The sequence below is a fragment of the Mastacembelus armatus genome, chromosome 1, assembly GCF_900324485.2.
Source record: "Mastacembelus armatus chromosome 1, fMasArm1.2, whole genome shotgun sequence".
In the NCBI taxonomy this organism is placed as follows: Eukaryota; Metazoa; Chordata; class Actinopteri; order Synbranchiformes; family Mastacembelidae; genus Mastacembelus; species Mastacembelus armatus.
The window spans coordinates 15,166,806-15,190,042 of record NC_046633.1 but is presented as its reverse complement, the minus strand read 5'-3'; the positions used below and the strand labels follow the sequence as shown (position 1 = coordinate 15,190,042).

Here is a 23,237-nt window from a genome sequence, read left to right as displayed (position 1 = left end):
TTCAATAGTAGTTACAAAGCAATATTAGTTTTCCAGTAATAGATGTCAACAGGTGGACTACCTTTCACTGAAATTTCCCTTTAAGTCTAGATGAAGACATTTGTTTAATGTGTCTGGACCTCTTCTTGCAGTCATTTTCCCATAAAATCTCATATTTCATACTGGTATTCATGCTGGATGGGGACCAACTTTCTGGTTGACTTTTTTCTCAACTTTCTCACTTGTGGGGACCAGCCTATCTAAAGGTGCTACAGGACTGAAAAAAGTCAGGTACACTAACCACATTTTTGTTAGCATATACACATCGTCAAACACCAGAATTAATGAAGTAATGTCGTCACCATACATCATTTATGTATTATATGCATAATTCACACAAATTGACCTTTGCCTATCTATTGATAAACAATGTATAGATGTAGTGTTAGGCCTAAAACTGCATTAGTCTTGCAGAGTACATGTAGTGGTCTGTGTAGTGATTTTCATAACCAGGGGTAGAGCAGGGCTGAAAAGTAGCTCTGGAATATGACCCAGCTCAGCTGAATCGAGGCATGGGTGGTGGGTGCAGTACACATTTGTATTGTTGTGCTGTGTAGCCCTCTGTCAGCTTGCAATGTGTAACTATGTTAAAAGACGATGATAAATTATAATAAAGAAAAGTTAAAAACACATGCGTGGTGTCTGTCAGACAAACCTTTAATTAATTTTAGAGAACATGAGAGCTGTTTCATGTTTAGGGGTAAAGGGAGACTTGACATTAATATTGGCGTTGAGTAGTATGAAGCACAAGTGTGTTTTTGCAGCAGTTATTGATGTTTGCGTGTTTATATTTTGGTGCGTGACAAGGCAGCGCGGTGACGTTTCACCGCAGCCACAACAGTGCATTCTGGGTCCATCCCAAGATGGCTGCGCCCTTGCAGAAGTGCTGAAGAAGTGGCTGTCCGGAGAAATTCTCGGGAGTGCGAGTGATTTCCGCTAAACCTGTTGCCGCTATCTGGTTCCTAGGGTCAGTGGTTTGTAGACGAAGACCATAGGAGCCCAGTGATCGGTAAGTGTGGCCGGTGCTTCGTGTGGCTGTGGCAGACTGTCGGTGTGAAGATGGGCCTCGTCTCCAGCCCCTTCCCATAGCGAAGAGCCGCGGGGAGAGGAGCCGCAGGTCCCCCTGCAAACACACACCGTGGCGCACCGTGCACCTGGGCTTTGACGGCTTTGACATACTATACAGGCTGTGGACGCTGCCCTACAAGCTCCTGACCAGGATTGTTTGTGCGACCGTATCTATCATCGTTCGGAGGCGGAGAGGTTCCCCAGCCCGGGCCGACAGTCCCACCGCACCGAGGTGTGCATCTGCAGCCGCGGGCGCCGTGTGTGCACTCTGGCACACACGGCACTCTGCACTTATGCTGTTTGGATAGAAACCAGCTTTGAGCAGCACTGGCTCCTCATGCAGTGGTGGCCAGAGCTGCCACAGCACCGCGCTAGCGCTGCTAAGAGCTAGCTCAGTGAGCTTCATTGGGTATCAGTGCTGTGGAGCCAGGGTCAGCCAGGCAGGCCGCGCAACAAAACACATGCCTAAACACAGCGACACGAGCCCCTCGGTAACACCATCCAGCTGTGCTTTCTGTTCAGATGTGCAAACAGTTGATGCTGCGCTGCACATCAGGCAGCTAGTCGAAGTAGAGTATTGACTGGTAGGCATCCACATGTGAGTGGGTTTGGTTTCGGCAGCTGGCGTTACTGTGCAAGCATGAGACTGACAGCAGAGATTCAGAATGACTCGGGAGCCTTTTCTTCTGAAGTTCAAAAACCACCAAAGTCTTTCAGATTCTCCCACTTTAATATTGTGACGATCTAAACATCATAGTGAATACAGGCCAACGTACCCACTCACTTATGATGGCATTTCATTCAGCCAGTTGAACTTTCCTAATGTTTGTTTGTAGCACACAAATTGCAGAGGACCCCAGATTTTGAATTTTCTTCTCTTAAAACAAAAATCAGAGTTTTGTTTAAAGATGCATATTAAGCTTAACAGTAATTAAGTAATGAGAGTAATTTGAATGTGGTTAGAATTAATTTAGATTTTTAGGGGAACCCTCATTAGCCAGTTTCATAGCTGAGATGAGAGTAGAGCAGCAGTCGCAGCTAAAATTGGTCTTGCATGCTGATGTGTAGTGTTTAGAGTAGGTCAGAGATGCTCGTCATATTGCTAACTTGAGTTCTGTGCAGGGCCCTGATGAAAATGGACTCAGACTTGCTTCATTCACCGGCTGTGGGCCTCGCTGAGGAAGAGGAGGCCGACATGAATGACTGGAAACTTCCCCTGGCCTTCATGAAGAAACGGCACTCGGAGAAGATTGAAGGCTCCAAGGCTCTAGCACAGAGCTGGAGGATGAAGGATAGGGTAGGTTTGCTGCTTATTTGTGTGTGGAGTCATTCACTCTGTGCCATGCTGTGGTTGAGTTCAAAGAAACGTTTTGTCTTGCAGCTCTGTTAGACTAGTGCATGAGGATCTAAACTCTTAACTTGTGCAATAGCTACATATTCACTACTGCACCAAATGTGGATTAATCCACTGCTGAAACTAGTCAACAACAAATTTACTGTATATTTACTGTACGTACAGTAAATATTTGCTAAAAACTACTGTGCCTGTCTATTTTTATTGCTATGTATACATATTTTTTTGGTTGATTTTTTTTTTTTTTTTTTAAATGCTATATAACCTGTACAAACCGACTTAGGGCAATGTGCAGAACATTGTTGGTTTCGGTCTTTTCCTGGAATTTGCTTACAATAATAAATATGGAATATTCCCAGCTTTAACCTTTTAATGGCGAAAATACAATTGTTTTTATAGACATAATTATTTTTAATGCTGAAGCTTGAGTTAGCAGCTTATCAAGATTGAAAACAGCTGCTACCCTGGTTCACATGTAACAGTCAGATCTTTGGGGTTTTTTTAACAACGCCAGGTTAGCTGTTTCCGCCTGTTTCCAGTCTTTATGCAAAGCTAGGCTAGCTTGCTCTAGCTTTGTTATACTGCATGGTCATCAAACTGGTGTTGGTCTTCTCATCAAACTCTTGGCAAGGAAGCAAATAAGTGCATTTCATAAAATAGAAAACTTTTGCTTTAAGCTTAAGTTAATGGCTTTTTTACAGTTATCTTATTTTTAATGTCTCTTGACAAATTCTTATTTTTTGAATAACAGAAACAATAACTTTATACTGATACAGTGGTGATACACCCAGACTGTCAGCTGGGATTTGCCCCAGACCCCCTGTGACCCTTTACAGGAGAGGTGAAGCAGCTGGTGGATAGCTTCATACCAAAAAGTATCTCTGTGTTTTGTGCAATCAATGTAGGCACCCAGCAGCCTGAGGCACTGAGGCAGAAAGATGACTCTGATCATCTGAGTTTACGCTTAGCTGTGCATTGTGGGTACGGGTGGATAGTTGGCATCCACAATGCCAGCTTTCAAAATTTAATTTCCATTGAAGAGACAAATCGAATGCACCAATGCCACAAGCTGCACTTTGTGAGGACATTATTCTTTAAACAGGCGGGATGCAGCAGCAAATCACTGGTTACGCTTCTTTATTACAGTGCCAATTCATTTTATTCTGCTGGAGGTGACCCGTGCTGTGCTTTGACTTAAGAACCTCAAAGCTTTCCCTCATGAACGGCCACAGTGTATTTCAGTTCTCATAAAGCTGTCGCTTGAGCCACTGCACTGCTACCAACCTGATTATTTGATCACCTCACGGCTACAGAGCTTGACTGTTATAATGATGGCAAATGCCACGCAGTCATACATAACCCTCACAAACTCTGCACCTATTGTAGAAATTCACGCAAATTAAAATTTAACACCCTGCTGCTGTTAGGACATCAGTAGAATTACTCCGCAATGCCAGCTGAAGTGTCAGGCTTCAGGGAAATGTCGTATAGGAAGGCATCATTAAATGTGTGGCTGCTATTGATTTAAAAGATGGAATAGGGACTGGTGGAAATGGGCATTCCTATCAGAAAATCCTGCTAAATTTACTGTGCAACATTTTTCAGTGCTCAGAGCGTTTTCAGGCCGTGGAACCTCATTTATACACTTATTAGAAAAAAGTGTCCTTTCACATTTACGGTCTCATAGAGCTGCAGCCAAACAAATCTTTTTGTGTTTTAAACAGAAAGAATTTGGCTTGTATGTACCTCTGGCCTGGCATTAAATCCATCTTTTAAAATTCAGTAGTTGAGAAATGGTGAATTGAATGGTGTTTTTTTTTTTCTAAATATTTGTGTCAATACTGATGTGATAACAGACACAATTGGCTTTGTTTTTAGTAATTATGTGTGTTTTTCTGCACTTTTTAGCACAAATATTGAGAAAAGGCATTGGCACTTCATGGGTCCAGTTGTATTTTTTTTTTTTACTAAGTATAACGTTAATGGTGTCTGATACAGGGATTCATTCTGCAGTGGCACCATACACTTCTTTATTTGTAATTGCATTGGCTGGTTTCAGCCGATAGATAGTATCTGTAGCAGATAGATAGTAAAACAAGTTGGTAAGCCTGCTGTGAGAAGTGTACAGAGTGAGCTGTAAATGATGTTCTGGACCGCAGGAAATCAAGGTCTTGTTCCTGGAGACATGAATGCACATATTCAGTCACACACACAGTTGTCTCAGTATGCAGACAGAAGAGAGGGAATCTGTACAATTACAGGGCCCATTGGTCAGGTGGTGTGGTTATTCCCTGTCAGGCCAGTGACAGACGACTGTGTGTGCACAGCTGTATGTTTTTGTATGTCTGTCAGACTTGTGGAATAAAAGCTGTCAGTTTGACAAGTGAGGGCCTGAGTTGGATCATGTTTGTAATGATTTTGAATGGGTTTGATTGGCCCCCAGCAAAAACATGACACCTGTATGCTGATAGCAAATAAATTTGAACTTCGACCTGACCAGATAAGGGATTGCAGCTCAGGCTTTGAGCACTACTGGGCCATGGGTGGTTCTTAGTCTGATAGTTCACACAAGGTTACTTTATAAGTTGTAATTAATTTAAAATTTGGAAAGAACTTAACACTAAAATTGTTCATAAAGTATATATCAATAATGTACTGTGGATACTTGTAGCATGCAGTATTACAACAACACATTTACAGAACATTATTGATTTAGTATTTTAACAGAGACATTGGAGTTTTTGGACCCATCTTTTGGCTCATATATATATATATATATATATATATATATATATATATATATATGCAACAACATGTGCCTTTCATTTCTCTTGATCTTTGCTGAGATGTTTCTGCACTTTGATACACTTTGATAAATTGACTGGACATGATTTGGAAAGGCACATACCTCTCTATAGAAGGCCTCACAGCTGGCAATGCATATCAGAGCAAAAACCAAACCATGAGGTCAAAGGAACTGCCTGCATGGCTCAGAGACAGGATTGTTGATAAGCACAGAGCTGGGGAAAGCTTAAAAAAACATTCTGCTACACTGAAGGTTCCCAGGAGCACAGTGGCCTCCATAATACTCAAATAGAAAAGGTTTGGCATAACCAGGACTCTGCCAAGACCTGGTCACCTGACCAAACTGAGCAATCATGTGAGAAGGGCCTCAGTAAGAGAGGTGACCAAGAACCTGATGGTCACTCTGAGTTCCACAGATCCTGTGTGGAGATGGGACAACGTTCCAGAAGGACAAGCATCACTTCAACCCTCCACTGATCTGAGCTTTGTGGCACAGTGGCTAGATGGAAGCCTCTCCTCAGTGCGAAAAACATGGGAAACCAGCTTGGAGTTTGGAGAAAAGCACCTCAAGGACTCTGACTGTGAGAAACAATATTCTCTGGTCTGATGAAACCAAGATTGAACTGTTTGGCCTCAATTCTGAACATTGTCTGGAAGAAACCGGGGACCTCTCATCAGCAGCTGCCCAGTACATCCCAACAGTCAAGTGTGGTGGTGGAAGCATCATGCTGTGGGGGTGTTTTTCAGCAGCAGGTACTGGGAGACAGGTCAGGATTGAGGGAAAGCTCAATGGAGCAAAGTTCAGAGATATCCTCAATGAAAACCTGTTCCCCAGCACTCAGGACTTCATACTGGGCCAAAGGTTCACCTTCCAACATGACAATGACCCTAAGCACACAGCCAAGACAGCACAACAGTGGCTTAGGGACATCTCTGTGAATGTCCTAGAGTGGCCCAGCCAGAGCCCTGACTTGAACCCTGTTGAATATCTTTGGAGAGACCTGAAAATGGCTGTCCACTGACAGTCTCCATCCAACCTGACCGAGTGTGAGAGGATTTGCGAAGAAGAATGGCAGAAAAAAAAGTTGCTTCAACTAAGTAGTGAGTAAAGGGTCTGAATACTTGTGTAAATGTGATATTCCAGTTTTTCCTTTTTAAAAAATTTACAGTCATTTCTAAAATTCTGTTTTCACTTTGTCCTTATGTGGCACTGAATGTAGATTGAGGAAAAAAAAGTAGTATCAGGCTGCAACATAATATTGAAAAAGTGAAGGGGGTCTGAATACTTTCTAAATGCACTGTAGAGACATGGCTATGATAATTATATGAGGCTTGACCTTAAAGTATGATCATGATCATGCTGGCTTTTGTAATTTAAGCAATCAGGCACATTGAAAAACATTAAATCAACTTCCTCAGTCAGATGCTGTAAAACAAATACAAGGGTTTAGTATATACTGTGGTGATGAATGTTTTCTTGTATCTTTTTGTCTTTTCACTGCATTTGTTTCCTTCAGTGGAAGAAAGTGTATTTTTAACAGTGACATCAACACCTGCTGACTTTAATTAGAGAATTACAGGAGCAGGCATAACTAAGACTTCCTCACAGCACACATACTGTGGCTTTCCATCCACCAGTTTTTTTGCACATTTCCAATTTGCACCTTGATGAGATGGAAATATTGCTATTTCAATAAAAGTAAAATGTGATTATTATTGATTATTACCAAAAAAATTTTTTTGGATTATCACCAGTGGATGGGAATGTGCATTAAATCACATTTTTATGTCGGCTTTCATGAAATAGTGAAATGAGGTGCAGTGCTACATTTGGATGGAAATCCATTTATTTTGGCTTGTCATAATACAAGGCACAGAGTTTCTACCAGTGGCATTAACAATGGTTGTCTTTTATTGTTGATGAAATTCTTTGCCTTTTAATCATAAAGCACCCAACAGATGCGCTGTTATTCTGAAAAATCAGTCCCACAGCTGGATGTGAGTTGACCTATCTTGCATGCACAAAAACGGTTATCATCCTTCACAATCCCCTGTGGAGCTGTAAGCTGTGTGATGTCAGAGTGGCTTCACGCAAACTCAACGCAAACTTTATTTCCGTCCCTTCCCAGTCTATCACTGTAGCCTCTTTACAAAGCTTGGCAACAACCTGTCTCTGGCTTATGCCCATTTGTCACCGCCCGATATCCTGTCAAGCATAGAAATGGCGTCATTGAGGCTTATTTTTAGGACTGTGTGTGTATGGAAGCTGTGCAGCATGTTGAGTGTGAAAGGTGCATCAGGACCAATCTTACCTGCCAGCAACAAACAGTACAGTAGTCTTAGTGGTAATGTATAGTATGATCTGAGCAGCAGCAAATTCATCCGACCACTATGTTCAATATTCTGTTTTAAGCACTTGCGAAAATGCAAGTAAAGGGCAGGTAAAAATCAACATAAAAATGGTGTTCTTAGAATAAAAACATGCATATTTTATTGAGTCTCTAAAGACACAACAATTATCATGACAGGCAGGATTCTCATTTCATAGTTTTAGCATGGTAGGCACTTTCTCCAACTCTTTATCCAAAAGTTTGCCTTTTCTTCTTGTACTTCTCTTTTCTGCAATATTTAAAACTGACCTACAGACCAAATAGCACCATGTATGTCAGTCTCTTGTAGTATTTTTATTGAAGAATAGCAGCACTAAAACAGAAATCTGCTTAGTCTGTGGTAAAGAGCACATTAGGTTTTCTTAATGCTTCACATTGCAAGCCTCCCACTGGTTTGCCATTGAAAAGCCTTTATATGAAGCAGCAGCAAATGTACAGTTAACATCAGGGGTAAGTTAACATAACTCTGTACTGATGCAACAGTAAATAAGGCTGGTGTCTGAGTGTATAGACAGGCATGTAGGAGTGAAACATAACAAAGCCTTACTTTAGCTGTGATTCAGAATGTTTTCTGTCAAATTCTGTCACAACATTTTAACATTTCTCATCAGTGGCCTAGTAATTTTACCTTTATTTTCTCAGATGCCCGAAGCACTGTTGTGATTAACAGTGACAGGATATTATTGAAACACTTTGTTGAGGCTGACTATTTAGTTGTCAAAGCAATTTGTTGGGTGAGTGAAAATGGTCTGCAGGTATTTGTTTAACAATGCTCTTTCCTGAGGTTTTAAAATTGCACATATTAGGCCATTTGTCATTTATGTGGCCTCCGTTTTCGACTTCCAAACAGCTCAAGGCAGACTACTTTTTTACGTTTAGCAGGACTGCAATTTAAATTCTAATTAAATATTGAATATACTTGGTTGATAATTTGTTATCATCAGTTGGATACCTTGCTTGAATTTTGGGCTGTTGGGCCAACCCATGACTTTTTGTACAGCTGTTGTTCTCACACACACACACACACACACACACACACACACACACACACACGCAATGATTACTTTAGATGTCTTGCATATCCCTCCCTGATGTGTGCAACTTCCTGCTGTGTTTTTTGAAATAATGAAATCAATAAGTCATCAATAGCCAGACTCATTGTAATAATGTGGAAATGAGACAGGTGGTCTGTTTTGCTTCATCTTCTGCATCATTAGTTGAATTCAATCAATGTACACGGTTCATTAGGCAGAATATAGACTTTCAGGCACCGAAGCATGTTTGCACAGTGCTAAAAATAATTACATGCCAGTGATTTTATATCTTTGTTCAATTATGGCAGCAGGGTCACTGTAGTGTGTATGTCTTAGTTTATATCATTTTTTTTATTGCCTCTTTCTATCATTGTAATTAGTTGAAGGATAATGCTGATGGGTTTTTAATTGGGAATGAAAATGAATGTACATGAACAGAGATGCATAGAGAGACTTTTGAATGTGTACAGTGTACAGTTTCTTTCTACAAGTTGTCTTTATGTTTTATTTTAGATTAAATGAGAAAATGCGAAGAGATGGAAAAAATTAGTTTTGTAACACAGTGGGTGTAACTATAGGAGAGACTAGGGTGTTTCTGAAAAAATAGTTGTCCCCCCTGGATAAATAAAGGTTACCTTTTCAGAAAGACATTAGTGTAAGTATATACACCTACATCTACACTTTCAGTATGTCATGCATCATCTGCAAAGACCCATACAGCTAAAGGCATCATTGTGCTTAAAACAAAGTGTCTGAGAGCAGTTAACAGCATTTGAAGCACTCTTTCTGACGGCAGAATAACACAACTGCTTCTGATGCTTTTTGTGTGACACTAATCAATATTTTTGACAGGAAGCATCCCCATTTGTGCAGTTATTGTTTGTAGGGCAATAAAAGATCTCAATAATTATCTGGAAAAATTTGTCACTGTAACAATGATAATCTGAGGATTCATTTCTGATAAATGTGTCTGTCCTACATCTGGGTCTAGGATCATCTGCATAATCACTTTATTAGGCTACTGCAATAATTGGGATACGTGCACCAAAGCATTAAAAAAAAAAAAATTGGACACTCTTTCTCATTCAGTTTAATGCGAATTGGTGAAGGCAGTTCTGTTGCAAAGTATGTAGGCGAGCTGTGGCGCCAGAATGAGAAACAATAACTCTTTTTGCCATTTGAAAGGGTAAGATTACCATCCATTACCCCAGTATGCAGAAAGACAAAGTCTGCTGTCCCAGACTGCAGCTCTCACAGCCAGGGCTGCTAACAGCCTCTTGTGGTAATGTTAGCTCAGTCCCCGGCAGCAGTCACTCTGTCTGCCCTTTCACTCATTATCCTGTTATGATAAAAGCTCAAAAAGAATAGGGACTCAGCAATTTCATATTTTATGACAAAACACACAGCACCTGGTTAAAATGCAAACATTTTTCAAAAACCACATTGCCTCAGCTGTATACCGAATATAGGGGAAAAGTGGAAGAGCAGCTTTACACATGATCACTAGTACTGGCATGTAGTCTCACTGCACAACAGAACCTTACATGGACCTAATAAGTAGAAATATTAGACCATGTTGGCTGCACAGTTTTAAATTATGATTGTTTAGAACCATAATAAATTTGGGATTTATGTAGGATTCAACCGTAAACTGAGTGCACCTCATGGGATTCAAATTAAACAGTGCCCTGTGGAGTTTCCTTTTTCCTAGTAAACAAACCATCTTTATACGCAGTACTGCTCATCATAACAGATGGAGTGTATATTTAAAATATTACAAATATGTTGACCGTTTCCTTCCTCATTGACAGTATTAATTGTATGAATAACTATTGACATTAATCAATAAGAAACAGATACTGTGATGATATTTATGGCCAAGTACATGCTCTCCATGATTTTAATACCCTTCATTTATTACGTTCCTAGCAAATGAAATAATTAGTTGCCATTGTGACTGATGCAATGAGTGAAGCTGGGGGATGTATGGGAGTCATAAACAGGCACAGAGTGAAAAGGCAGAAGAAAAGTCCCCTGGAGTCCCATGCAGTTATTAACACGAGACGGGTGGCAACCAATTACATGCATAGACCCATACACAAAAATACATATACATATATACATAGAATTTATCTCTTTTTTACATTCCCCTCTGCCCTTTTCTGTCTCCCATAACTTTTTTCTATTTAATCACAGCACAGAGTCAGGCTTCCTCACTGTGTCAACAGACACTGTATAATGTGGTTTCCACTTTTAAAATAAAATAAACTGTATGTGTATCAGCGTTTTCAGTTTAGCCTCTACATTAACCTGTTTATCTCACAGTGAATATGCAGTTTATATATAGCAGCCCAGATATCTATTTACCATAATCTCAACTACACACCAAATATTTACAGTCTAAGATCTGACATTTTTACTATATTATTTCTACTGTAGCTGGGCAAAATAATTTCCAAGTCTGATTGAAAAATTTACTTGTTCTTATTTACAATTTGTGTGTGTGTGCGTGCGTGCGTGTGTGTGCGCGTGTGTGTGCGTGTGCGCGTGAGAGAACTAATGTGTGGAATAATAAACAAGCAGATGAATCAGTGAGCATACTATGGACCACATCTGTGTGCTGTCACACAAATGCCATGTTGCACTTCAATGATGAGCTAGAGCCAGAAAAACAAAATCCCTCAGTCATCTGTTTTATTCTCATGCTAATGAAAATCAAAGGTATTATAAATTACCTGCGTTGGACACGAGTTTGAAACAAATAATTTCATCAGGGCTGTTTATATTAGGATGTTAATTGCCTTGCTGACCTGAGGAAGTTAATTAAAATCATGATACTGTACATTGGGTGACAAATTTAACTACTGCTCTTCACTTAAGTGTTCATTTATATTTTATTTAACTCTATTTATTATTTATAAATAATTTTTATATATTAGTCCATGTTGAGTGTTAAAAAGCGAAACAATAGTTTACAGTTTTCTCCAGAGTGTCAGCAGTTTTCTTTGACATTTTACCTGCCATGACAGGAACATCTTTTTCCTCTCTCTGGACTGAATAAATATATGCCTCCAAACTATGCTGTCATTTCAGCTGTTGTGTTTTAAAGGGCAAGCCTGCCCTGGCTCTTCCCAGCTGAGTCTGTGTCTTTATAATATCTTTGATATGAATGTACTTTCCCATGATACTCGTGTAGATGTTTTGCTTCACCTGCTGAGCTGACAGAGAACAGAGACATACATGCATATGATAAGCTAAATCATCTGCTGAACTTAAGTCTCTTTCAGTGGTTTTTAAGTTACATTGTGTGTTTACTTAAATGACAGATTCAATTGTTTATTGTGTAAGGAGATCACACTTTTCCTCTTAGGTAAAGTGAAATCAAATTTAAAAAGTGTCTGGTGTTCACCTTGTCAATAACTGCATAACACCAAGTTTGAAGGAAATCTGTAAAATCAGTGGAAACTATCAAGTGCTTGATAAGCAATAAGGCTGTCATTTAGCTTTTAAACAGCTTGAGTCTTCATCGACTTTTCTGTCATTTGGGCCCTGAGCTGGTGTGTCAGGGGACATGGGATCATTTTTGACAGAAAGCCTCCAGTTCTTTGAAGGATGAAGGCAGTATAACCCATAAAACTTGGTTTTAGATCTGTTGACTTAGGATCCCATGGTGGACTCTTTTAAGCTATCATTGGATTTAAAGATACCATTACAGATCCAAAAGTTGGATGCAGACAAATATGTATTCAAAGTATCATCTGGCTTCTGTTTTGTTTCTTTCGTCTTTGGTAAGCTCGCAATTGGCAGGTGTGCTGGTTTAGGTCGTGGTGAATTTTGTCCTTAAGTGAGGTTTTTAAGGTCTGTTCTTGGTTGTCAACATCATTTCATGTTTTACTTTTATTGGTTGGTTGGTCTGCTTACCCTGTAGTGCCATCAGCAGGCTGACATTTGCAGTTTTGAGAAAAATTACCTTAAAAATGCAGTAGAGACATTAATGTTTCCCCCAGGATGAACTGTATCGATTCCTGAACTTTTCATCTACAACCAAGAGTTCAGCATTTTTTATATGTCCAGTACTTTATTTTATAAACACCTGCATAACTGATGAAAAATTACTTCAGCCTCTGCTGTACTTGTTATTGTTGTAATAGTTGGGGTTGCAAAATTTGCATGCTTTTTTTTTTTTAAACCAACAGTGGAACATGTTAATCATCAATAATTGATTAATCATTAATAAGTTATTGTACATCTTGAGGGGATATCACACCCTGGTTCAATGTAGATCAGGAGCTCAGAAAAACCCAAACTGCCCACCATGTTTATAGGCAGTATGTCCTTTTTAATCATAGAGCAACACCTCTGAGTAACTGCCTCTGCATGTACATTGCTGCAGCTTCTCTCACCTAACAGAGGCATGACGGTTGAGAGGGCAAAGTTTTATTTTCATTTGCACTGCAACCGGTACAGCACTGACATGTACTTTAATAGAGTTGTGCAGTATTTACAGCAGTATTCTCTTTTAGTGTATAATGTCCCCATGCTATACTTTGTCTGGCCCTCTTCATCATGCCTTGTCATTTCCCATGGGCACCTTCTTCCCGTTTCACTCAGCAGCAGCAGCTTGTTTGAATTGTATGTCCTCTCGTGGCATACAACTTAATAGATATGTGAGCTTGTGTGAGCTACAGTGAAGTGTTATTCAAAACAAACATTATTGGTTAGTACATTTCCAATCAGTTAAATTCTTAATAGCATTTAATTGGTTAACGATTGATGATTAACATCCTTAAAATTAGCAAATGTTAGCATGATAACACACAAAAAATTTGAACACGAATGATATCTGCTTAACTATTGTCTTAACAGTGAAACCTGGCATTGCCACCTGACACAGCAGCAAGTGTGACTATAGAGGCCTGTTTTTGTTAGGACCTGGTGCTTTACAATTTAGGCAATACTTTTTTGGACTATTTATGACTGAACATCTCTGGACTGTTTGCTCAGCTTCAGATTTTTAAGTTAAGTAATTTTTGTGTTATACTGTTGCTTTTCTGTCAGCTATGAGTTATTTTATCTACCCACTGTAAAATGCTATGAGTGAAGTAGTGCATGAATGAATTTGGTGCTCTCACATGCATTATGGAGGAGTGTTTCTTTTATTAAAAAAAAAAAAAAGATGTTGCATGTGAACATGTCTAAATATGTTCAGAAACTAAGTCACATTAGATGCTAACCTTAGCTCAGTAACTACTGTGAGTTCAGTGGCTATGGCTTTTAGTAAATCTGCGTGCATACAGCTTTTGTCCTTTGTCTAGTCTTGCCTTTAAAAATCCTGCCAAAGCACAATACTTGTTCTTTACTTTCCATTCATTAGAAGTGGATCACAACATACACCATGCAGGCAGGGAAAAGGTGAGGGGAGAAGAGGTCAGGTAAAAAAAAAAAAAAAAAAAAAAGTGACGTGTTGTACATGTTGAGTTTTATCTGTGTCCCACTGGTACAGTGACCTTTTATTCTGTCGGTGAGAAAGCAGAGAGGATGCCTTAATTAAGTTCATAACAACAGCTCTCGAAACACTGGTCAGTCATGGGATGTCACAAAAACTGCTGTACATACACTGCACCTGCACTATAGGATTACATTACATACAGAGACACTATCCAAAAGGTCACTTGACACGATTCACTTATATGAAAGTGTTGTATGTCTACAAATAATCAAATGGATGTATGGGTTATACAGGTCTTGTCTTTTTGCCTAGTCTTGCCTTTAATAATCCTTATGTTGCACTTATGTGGTGTATAAAATTAGAACAAATTAATCTATCTTGCATGTATATAAAGTTACACAAATGTCTTTAGCATGTTCTTCAGTTGTAGGGGTCATGGTTTTGTTAAATGGTAAAGTGTTAAAGAAAAGCATTGATGTGAAACGCTGGCATATAGTCAATGAAGAATGGCAGTTTCATTAATGGTCCATCATTATAAAAGGTGCAGCACATTTATAATTGACCATAAGAGTGGGTCTTTTACATTCAGTTTAGTCAAGACTCATCCTGTTTAGGTTGTCTATTGTGAAGAAGCTCTCTGAAGTAGTGGAAGTCCATCCAAAGTTAGAGCTGCTCTTGTCACAGTGACTAATTCCTGGATAACACTGATTGACATTAAGAACATTACAGCAGGACTCAAGCACTTTGATAACACATACAGAAATTGGTCCCTGTTTGCCTGGAGCCAAGGGGACACATAGGGCCTCATGAAGTTTAAGCACCATCTGGAGTCCAGAGTAAACACTATCGGGCTTTGATTCACAGAGCGGCATGATGATGATGATGATGATGATGTCGTCAAGACAAATCTGTTCAGGGAATGTGTTCATGACTGTAAAATGTTTCATAAAGCATTAGATGGCATAACTACACTGATTTGACAAGTTGAAAATCACATGCTGTCATACGTGTCTACTGTGAGTGATTGGTTTAAACCTTTGAGTGAATTTAAGAAACTTAAAAAGTACTTTAAATCAGCATTCTTCTGCTGTACAGAAACACACAGCTTAAGGGCTGTAAGGCAGACTGTACAAGAAAAGGTCTTTTATCATTGCGTAATAATTAGTGTTTCTCTTCTGTCTGTAACCATCTTCTCTACTTGGCAGCAGCTGTCCAATACTTCAAATAAGTCTGCCATGGGGATAAAAGAATAATTCTTAATTGAGAAATTTATGTCCAGAATAATCAGTTTGATTAAAGTGACACTGAATTTGTCTGTCAAGAATATTCACTTATTTCCATGACTCATCTCGACCTGGACTGTCAAACCTAAGAATTACAGTTAGGGCTAGAGTAAGTGCATCTCATCAAACTTTGTTGGGTAACAGTTAGCGGGCCATCAGACAGAAAACACCTGTGTTGGTGGGGATAGGTTGCTTCAGTCACAGTGGAGACATGAAATATGATCCAGGACATCTCGTCTAAGTAACACATTTCTGAGTTTAAAGGCCTGTCAGACATCACAATAGTTTATAATGCTCTCAAACAGGATTTTACTGCTGGTACTCTAGAAAATCATCAGGATGAAACCAGTTAAACTTTTGTTGCATTTTAAAATTGAACCTTTTTGATTGTTCACTACACATTCTTTCCAGATGATGTTGTATTAGACCAAAGGTTGAGCCAAAGTCATCAGTTTGACTGATAATTCTGGACTCCTGTGTGTTGGCAATCAGTTTCAGTTTTCACATATATCTTCTTTATCAAGGTCAACTGTGTCATCTCTCATGAAATGGTTAGGGTCATTGGGTTGGATACAAAGGCTGATGCGTACTGTGATGCACATGGAAAAGTGTTTCTGAGGTATCGACAGTGAAGATGGAGTGATGGCTTGTTGCTGCTACTGCAGTGTGTAATTTGCACTATAGGAGACCTGTGCCTGAGCAAGTTTGTGACTGTGTTGAGATGTAACACATAACCCTGGAACTTCATTGTCCACGAACAGTAGAATTAGCAGCATGAGCGCTCAGTAAAGTTTATCAGATAGATGAAGATCATCAGGTGTAGTTTTTGAAAAGCAACATTTAAGCCTCTGTATTGATCAGATTATTATATGTAAAGATAATCTTGTGCCCTGTCTCTTCCCCCTCAGATGAAGACTGTGAGTGTAGCACTGGTGTTGTGTCTCAACGTAGGAGTGGACCCTCCTGATGTGGTCAAGACCTCCCCCTGTGCAAGACTGGAGTGCTGGATAGGTAAGTGAGTCCACATAGACACATACCACCAAGGAGTGAGTTCTGAGAATGTGTGTAAAAAAAAAAAAATATATATATATTTTTTTTAATGTTTTAATTTGTTCAAACATTGCCAACAATCCTACTATCCCTTCTTCTCAGACCCTCTGAAATCTGAATACAAAACAGCTTAAAAACTGTTACCTACCCTCTTTTTGCATACCCAAATTAAACTAGCTGTTGTACTTGCATTTTAAGGGCTATATTTATGAGCTTGGTATCTTTGGAAAGGCAACACTTTCTAGTTTATTGTGACTTTATTCAAATTTGGCCAACGATTTTTGGTAATACAGTGTGGCCCGGGTAGGGAAATTAATCTGTAGCCTAACACCACCATCAAGCAAAACCTTTATTTGCCTAATACTTATTATCCCTTTGAAGGATGCCAAACCTGTGACCCGGTTACAGGTATGGAGAGCTCCCCGACACTGGATACTATATTTCCCTCCAGAATAACTTTCATTTTTCATTTTCACTGTGCTCTGCACAGAATCAAGGCACTTTGTGCCAGATGGAGCAAAGCAACCTCTAACATCACCAAGTTGACATAGAGTTGACTGTGCACATAGAGCTAATGCGACTTATCAAAAAGCTCTTATGTTACATCCATCCAAAAGACATTCTCCCAGAAATGTTGTGGCTTGTCAACACACATTTTAGCAAATACCAGTAAAGCTTTTTTTGCTTTTTCTCAGAAGTGGAGCAGCCTTTCATTCAGGAAGCAACACATGGGCTTAGCTTTCATTGCCACATCCACAGAGATTGTGTGCAGCCCCATGGACCTTTAAGCTCCTAATAATATTTGCAATTGAGGTCACAGGGTCATCAAGCTTCATGAAGATCGTCTCGTAGCCTTGACCTTGATCATGCTTTCAGTTGTGTGCTTCCGTAGGTTATTTATTTTCTTTCTATCTCAGACAACTCTCCCTTTCATTCTTCTATCCATTTTCATTGTGGTGCACAAAATATCAAATAGCACAATGAGGCCTTGCCACCATGTAAATGGACAAAATAACTGAATAAAAACTTCAAGTCAACTGTCATCCTAACTGAAGACAGTAGTCTGCTTGAAAAATCTGAGGGGTACCAGTCATTTTGTTCAGGCCAGATGGTGTTTAGAAGGTCTTTGTAGAATAAGCACACATATCTTAGCTGCTTTGTTTAATTCTAGGGCAAACTAAAGACATGCAGGTATACATGCAAAAATAGCTTTATGATAAAAATAACTAGGGTTGAAAGGTTTAGGTTGTGGTATGCTGTACAACGCCACTTTCAACTTGAACCTGACTGTAAAAGTTAGCTTATACCCTGCAGCATTGATGGATATTGTTAGTCTTTCCTCTGGGAGTGCAATCCATAAGGTCTCTGTCAACTGGGGATGAAGCTGTCTGCCCCCAAATAGCTATGCAATGTGGCAGAACAAAAACAAAAGAACCATCTCCATTGAATGGAACCTTAAAACCATTGTTTAGTTCCCCTGAGACTGCTTGACTCCTAGGAGTGAGGAAAGCACATTAAAGAGGGAACATAGTTCTTAAAGTTTCTAAAACTTTGTGAGCACCTTTTAAGGACACTATCTGTGTGCAGACATGCTTCTTGTTTTTCGAGGTTACGCAAAAGCAATACAATACACCATATTGTTAAATTTGTGAGACATGCTAAAGCTATGCTAATAGAAAGGATTGGGTATGATATTTTTGTAGTCTCCAAAATGTGTGTGGTTAAATGGAAACTTCCTTTATAAAGTGGCAACTTTTTCAATATTCACTAAAAGAGGAAATTGTACGGTTGGTTTCGAACTGTTCACACAATATACCGGCCCAGCCCTTACTGTTACAATATCCCTTTTCTCCAACACAGAAATTCTCAATGAATGTCATTTAGTGTTTGGAAGTTGCTTATGAAACTCAGAAACATATATATTTCCTTGAAATGCAGTTCAGTGATGCAGACGTTATCAACTGACTCATCAAACTCATCATTATATTGTGATAATGCATTGCAAGCAGCCCACATTTGTCATAAGAGCAATAATTAAATTCTCTGCAGAAAGTATATCAGTATCTATCACAAACTTGCCAATACATTCTTCTCTGCCTGCTGAGTGCAATTTGAGCTGTCCCTGGTCTATATTCTGCTATTTTTCATGACATATTGATTTATTCTCATCAATATTTCAACATGAGGAGCTGCTGCTCTTTTTCAAAACCCTCTCTTTTGATTTTTAAGAAATTTTTCGTTGATGCTCTAACAACAAACTTGTCCCTTGTAATCTTGGCACAGGTGCTTCTTTTGCCTGAATGTTAAAGAATATTAGTATTGCTGCAAACATAGCATGGTAAAGATAGCAGCTCCATTGACTTTACATGGTTTTTCTAAGCTTTGGTTGTTGTGTGCAATCACAGTGTGTTTACATTCTGTGCTTATTGTGCTTATTGCCAGATCCTCTGTCGATGAGTCCACAGAAAGCCCTGGAGACAATTGGGGCCAACCTGCAGAAGCAATATGAAAACTGGCAACCTAGGGTGAGTAGGTTCATATGACCTAGCCTCCCTACTTCTCTTGTGTGTTTTTCTAATGATTCTGTGACCACACGCTGTACATATGCTATAGATGTGTATAGAGCATAACCAGGGATGAAATGCTTTGAATAAAGCAAACAATTGTAGGCACACTCATTCTTGACTGTTTTTCAAAGACGTTTTAGAAGTTGTTTTATAGATTTTGACAGGTTATCTGCACTATCCCTAGTGTGTACTAAACTGATGAATCTATTGTGTCAGAGCAGGTTTTCAATAGAGTGGCATCCATTAATTCTGTTCAGTGTGCGAAATAGCAGGCAAAACCCTTTCATGTGGTGTGATGATTCATTGTTTTTTTTGTTTTTTTTTCTTAAATAGATTCATCATGTGTTCTCATTTGTTATACATTTATGTATGTATGCCAGAGATGGGGACTTGGACTCAAGTTGCACTTAAGTCACACACACAGTAACATGAGACTTGACTTCAGACTTGTCCTCAGAGAAGACTTGGAACTTGACTTGGACTCCAGATTTAGGATTTGTGAACAATCTTAATTTTGCTGTTTTTTTTTTTTTGTTTGTTTGTTTTTTTTTTGTTTGTTTTTTTAACACATTAACATTTTGGAAATGATTGATGAGCTGAATCTCATTCTCAGTCTGATTGTCTCTCTACTGACAAAAATATGCCACATGTTCACAGAGTTAATGTATCAGGTAGATGCGTCGATTTCACAAACTGGGCATGCATTCAAAGTTAACCAAAAGCCAGTTTAAAAGCAATCATCTACCATCTAATCAATGCTGATACTGTATAGTAATAGATGAAGGAGTTATGCCAATGCAGTACCTGTTTTGAATTTCTTGGATATATGAGTGCAGTTTTCTAAGCAGTCTGGGTGCATGTAGTAGATGATAGAACAGTTATTTCAAGCATAAGAGGTATGAGACTTGCTTTGGACTCTCTTACTTGAGCTTGCAAAAAATTACTTTTGAGCATCTCTGGTGTATGTGGGTACATGCTTTGGCTTCTAGCTGGAAGTAAGATCAGTGTTTTCCCTGAGGTTCTTGGGTCTGTTAGCCACCCCTTGGACTCTGGAGCAGATGCTGGGGTCACACCTAACTTCAAGCACAGTGTCTTTTGATCAAGACAGCACCCTGTTGAAAAAAGACAACTGAAGTTCTTTAAGAAAAAAGCACTTTAGGCTGCGATGAGACTTTAAAAAATAAAGAAAGTAAAGGATTAAAGACAGAGACAAAAGGAGCTGTAGGAAAGACTGAATTGTGCCCTGCTCACTTACACACACTGACAGAGACTGAGGAACTGTTTGTGGACAATAAGAAATCTGATCTTTGTGATTGACTGTCTAAATTGTAAGTGGTGATTGTTTAGACAGTTATCATTTGCTGTCATTAGACGTCATTATAACAGTACATGCTGACTAAAGGGTATTCTACACTGCCAACAATTTCATATTTTTCTCTGGCACATATTGGGAAGTGTAATTGCTTTGCTCTGAGAAGATATTTTTCACTACTTTCTTGCATTTTAAGGACTAAGTTAAATCACTGGAGCTTTTGTTCGATGTTGGAATCATGTTTCATGTACTTCATATGTATTGAGGAATATAGTATTGCTTTTATTGATTCACCAGCTTTTCCATCTATGCCAAACCAAATTTTGAACATTTTTCTGCTGCATTTTATGTGTTGTGAGCAGGTTAGCTATAGGTATACTAAATAGTTGGTGGCTGAACTGATTGTATGACTCAATGAAAAACGTCTACTCTGTCATCTTAATTGTGCATGGGCTGTAGGGTTGGTGGTTCTATTCCAGTACTTTTCCAGTGCTTGTGTCCACAAGACACTTAACCCCCCCAGTTTATCCCTGAGCACCATCAGTATGTGTCTGAATGAAGCAAAGTGCTTTGAATGTGCTATACTGTGTAGAAATGTGCAGATACACTGGCATTGGTTAGTTTGTGTGGAATGAATGGTCGGACACCACCATGGTGTTTGCATGCTGCTGATATGATGATGTCTGTTGTGAATTCAGGGTAAGAGTACATTGTCCGGGCAACTCTGGTGCTTGTTGCCACCCAGTAACTGAACCAGTTATCTTAATTAAATCGTTTTTATTTAGAGATTGACGTTATCATGCAACATACATTTAGTTTATTTGGTACACTGGGGTAAAACTAATGCATGATCATGTTCACCCTGATATACTCCAGCCTCAAAAATGACCATGCAGCTCTCTGAAAGTTTCAGCAGTAAATGAACATGAGCACCATCATGAAACAAATTTGACATTTATTGAACAGAGCTATGTGGACCTAAACAACTCCCAACAGAGTTGACATTTGTGGCTCAAAAACAGCAAAGGTGTTTACCATTTTAGTTTATGCAGTATTAACATTTTGACACTCCTCTATTATCTTTCTCTGTGCTTTTTGCTATGTAAAAAATCGGTCCTGTGATGGACGAAGAAAGAGCTGAAATCTTATCTGAGCAGCTGAGCTAAGTCGCATTTGCAATTATTGTATTTGAACTACATTTCGAACCACCTGCAAATATATTTTAAATCTGGTCAGAAATGGTTGTATTTGATAATGTCATGTTTTTTTCTGCTGAAACTTTGTAACAAAATATCTTGTAAATATGTGGGGAAAAAAAATCTGATTTCAGCTGTCTGCCTGAACAGACAGACACCTCTCTGAGGGATGGGAAGAGGAGGATGCAGGAAGTTTTGGCCCAGGTGGAGAGGAAAAGCAAAAGGTTAAAAAAAAAAAAAAAGGCCAGTTGGTAACACACAGAGTAACTTTAGCACAGTAGCAGCTGGTTAGTTGCCTCAGCATCATAAATGGACCTTTTTGTTGCCTTGTTAACTGGAGCTGTGGAAGCCAGCATGGCTCCCAAAAAACATGTAATCATAAGGAGGCAACAGTAAGTGAAACAGTGTGTGTTTGTTTGCTAGAGAAGTAACACACGAGGTATGAAGAGGTGGAGGAAGAGACGTCCCAAGGGAGAGCAGCTAAAGGAGTGTATGCTCGGGCTCGGTTGACCTGGGAGGTCAGCAGCAAATGGTGGTAGGAGTGATGGAGGAGGAGTGGGAGGGTGAGAAAGCTGTTCCCTTTCTTCCAGCCTGAGGATTCACAACTCTGGAGAGCCACACCACTGCGCAATACCGCCAACACACCTTACATAAACTGTTGACAATGCAAGCAATTACACTGCAGCTATGTACCTGTTTTGGCCTCACCACAAAATATTTTATAATCAATTCATTTTGGATGAGTTGAGCTGGTACATATTAGACCTAGAAGCAAATTTGTATCACTTTCATTGCACATTTCCTGTAGCGTTGGTTTTCGTTAAGTGCTGAGCTGCCCAGAGCGTTTAGCTGTGCCAAACCTGCCGTCACAAATCCATTTCTCAGTTTGCTTCTGTACTCTCGCATTAACCTTCATGGCCAGGAAAACACAGAGAGAAAGGCAAACACCGTCTTGGCTGCTACCCACGCACTTTTTCTACCAAAACTACCTCTTTATTTCAACCTCACTTTGTTTTCGAATAAATCTTTCTCTGACCTTTCTCTTTTATCTGTTCTCACTTCACATCAAAGTGTTGTTCGGGTTCAGTCGTGGCTGTTTTGTGTCTTGTCCTTCATGTCTCCACCAATCTTTGCCTGTAGAATTTTCTCTGCCTGTCTATGCGTATTTGTTGTTTACACTGGAGTGAAGCAAAGACGTTATGCAGGCTCTCTGCCTCTGTGTTGACTTCTGTTGCTGCTGTGATGATACCCAGCTTGTACGAGGGTCATGTATGAGTCATTATACAAGAAGTTCTCTCACTATCCTCTGATTCTATTTTATCTATCGATTGTTTTTTTTTTCTTCTTAGTTCTAGGGACTTAGCTCAAGGAACTACCCCACTAAGGAATAGACCTGAGAACTACAGACATTAAGGATCTTTTTCTGTTCACATTTACACCACCAGTAGGAACTTTGAAGCAACATAAGCTGGCTAATGGCTGCTATAATATCGTAATTTCTGCACAGCATTCAAAACAGTTCTAACTATGTTTTGCTTTGATGCATCAAGATCTCAGAATTTTCTTCATAGCGTAGGTTCAATAAAGCCTGGACTTTGGTGTTTTTTTCAATGTTGACATATACAGTACCAAAATTACTTTAAATTGGCACTTGTGCTGCTGCATTGGTTTAATGTTTGAAGAAACAATG

General features: G+C 39.3%; 1 protein-coding gene across 4 annotated transcripts in view; it reads left to right on the top strand.

Moving 5' to 3' along the window:
* The first annotated feature begins 896 nt into the window (after window positions 1-896).
* Window positions 897-23,237, top strand: part of rptor (regulatory associated protein of MTOR, complex 1) — a 146,486-nt gene continuing 124,145 nt past the window's right edge. For 2 of the 4 annotated variants that reach the window (XM_026303247.1, XM_026303248.1), the window contains exons 1-4: window positions 1,210-1,339; window positions 2,230-2,404; window positions 16,331-16,433; window positions 18,915-18,997. In XM_026303247.1, coding sequence (XP_026159032.1) covers window positions 2,237-2,404; window positions 16,331-16,433; window positions 18,915-18,997 — 354 coding nt within the window. In that variant the 5' untranslated portion in view covers window positions 1,210-1,339; window positions 2,230-2,236. The other 2 variants (XM_026303246.1, XM_026303249.2) reach the window with 2 other exon arrangements.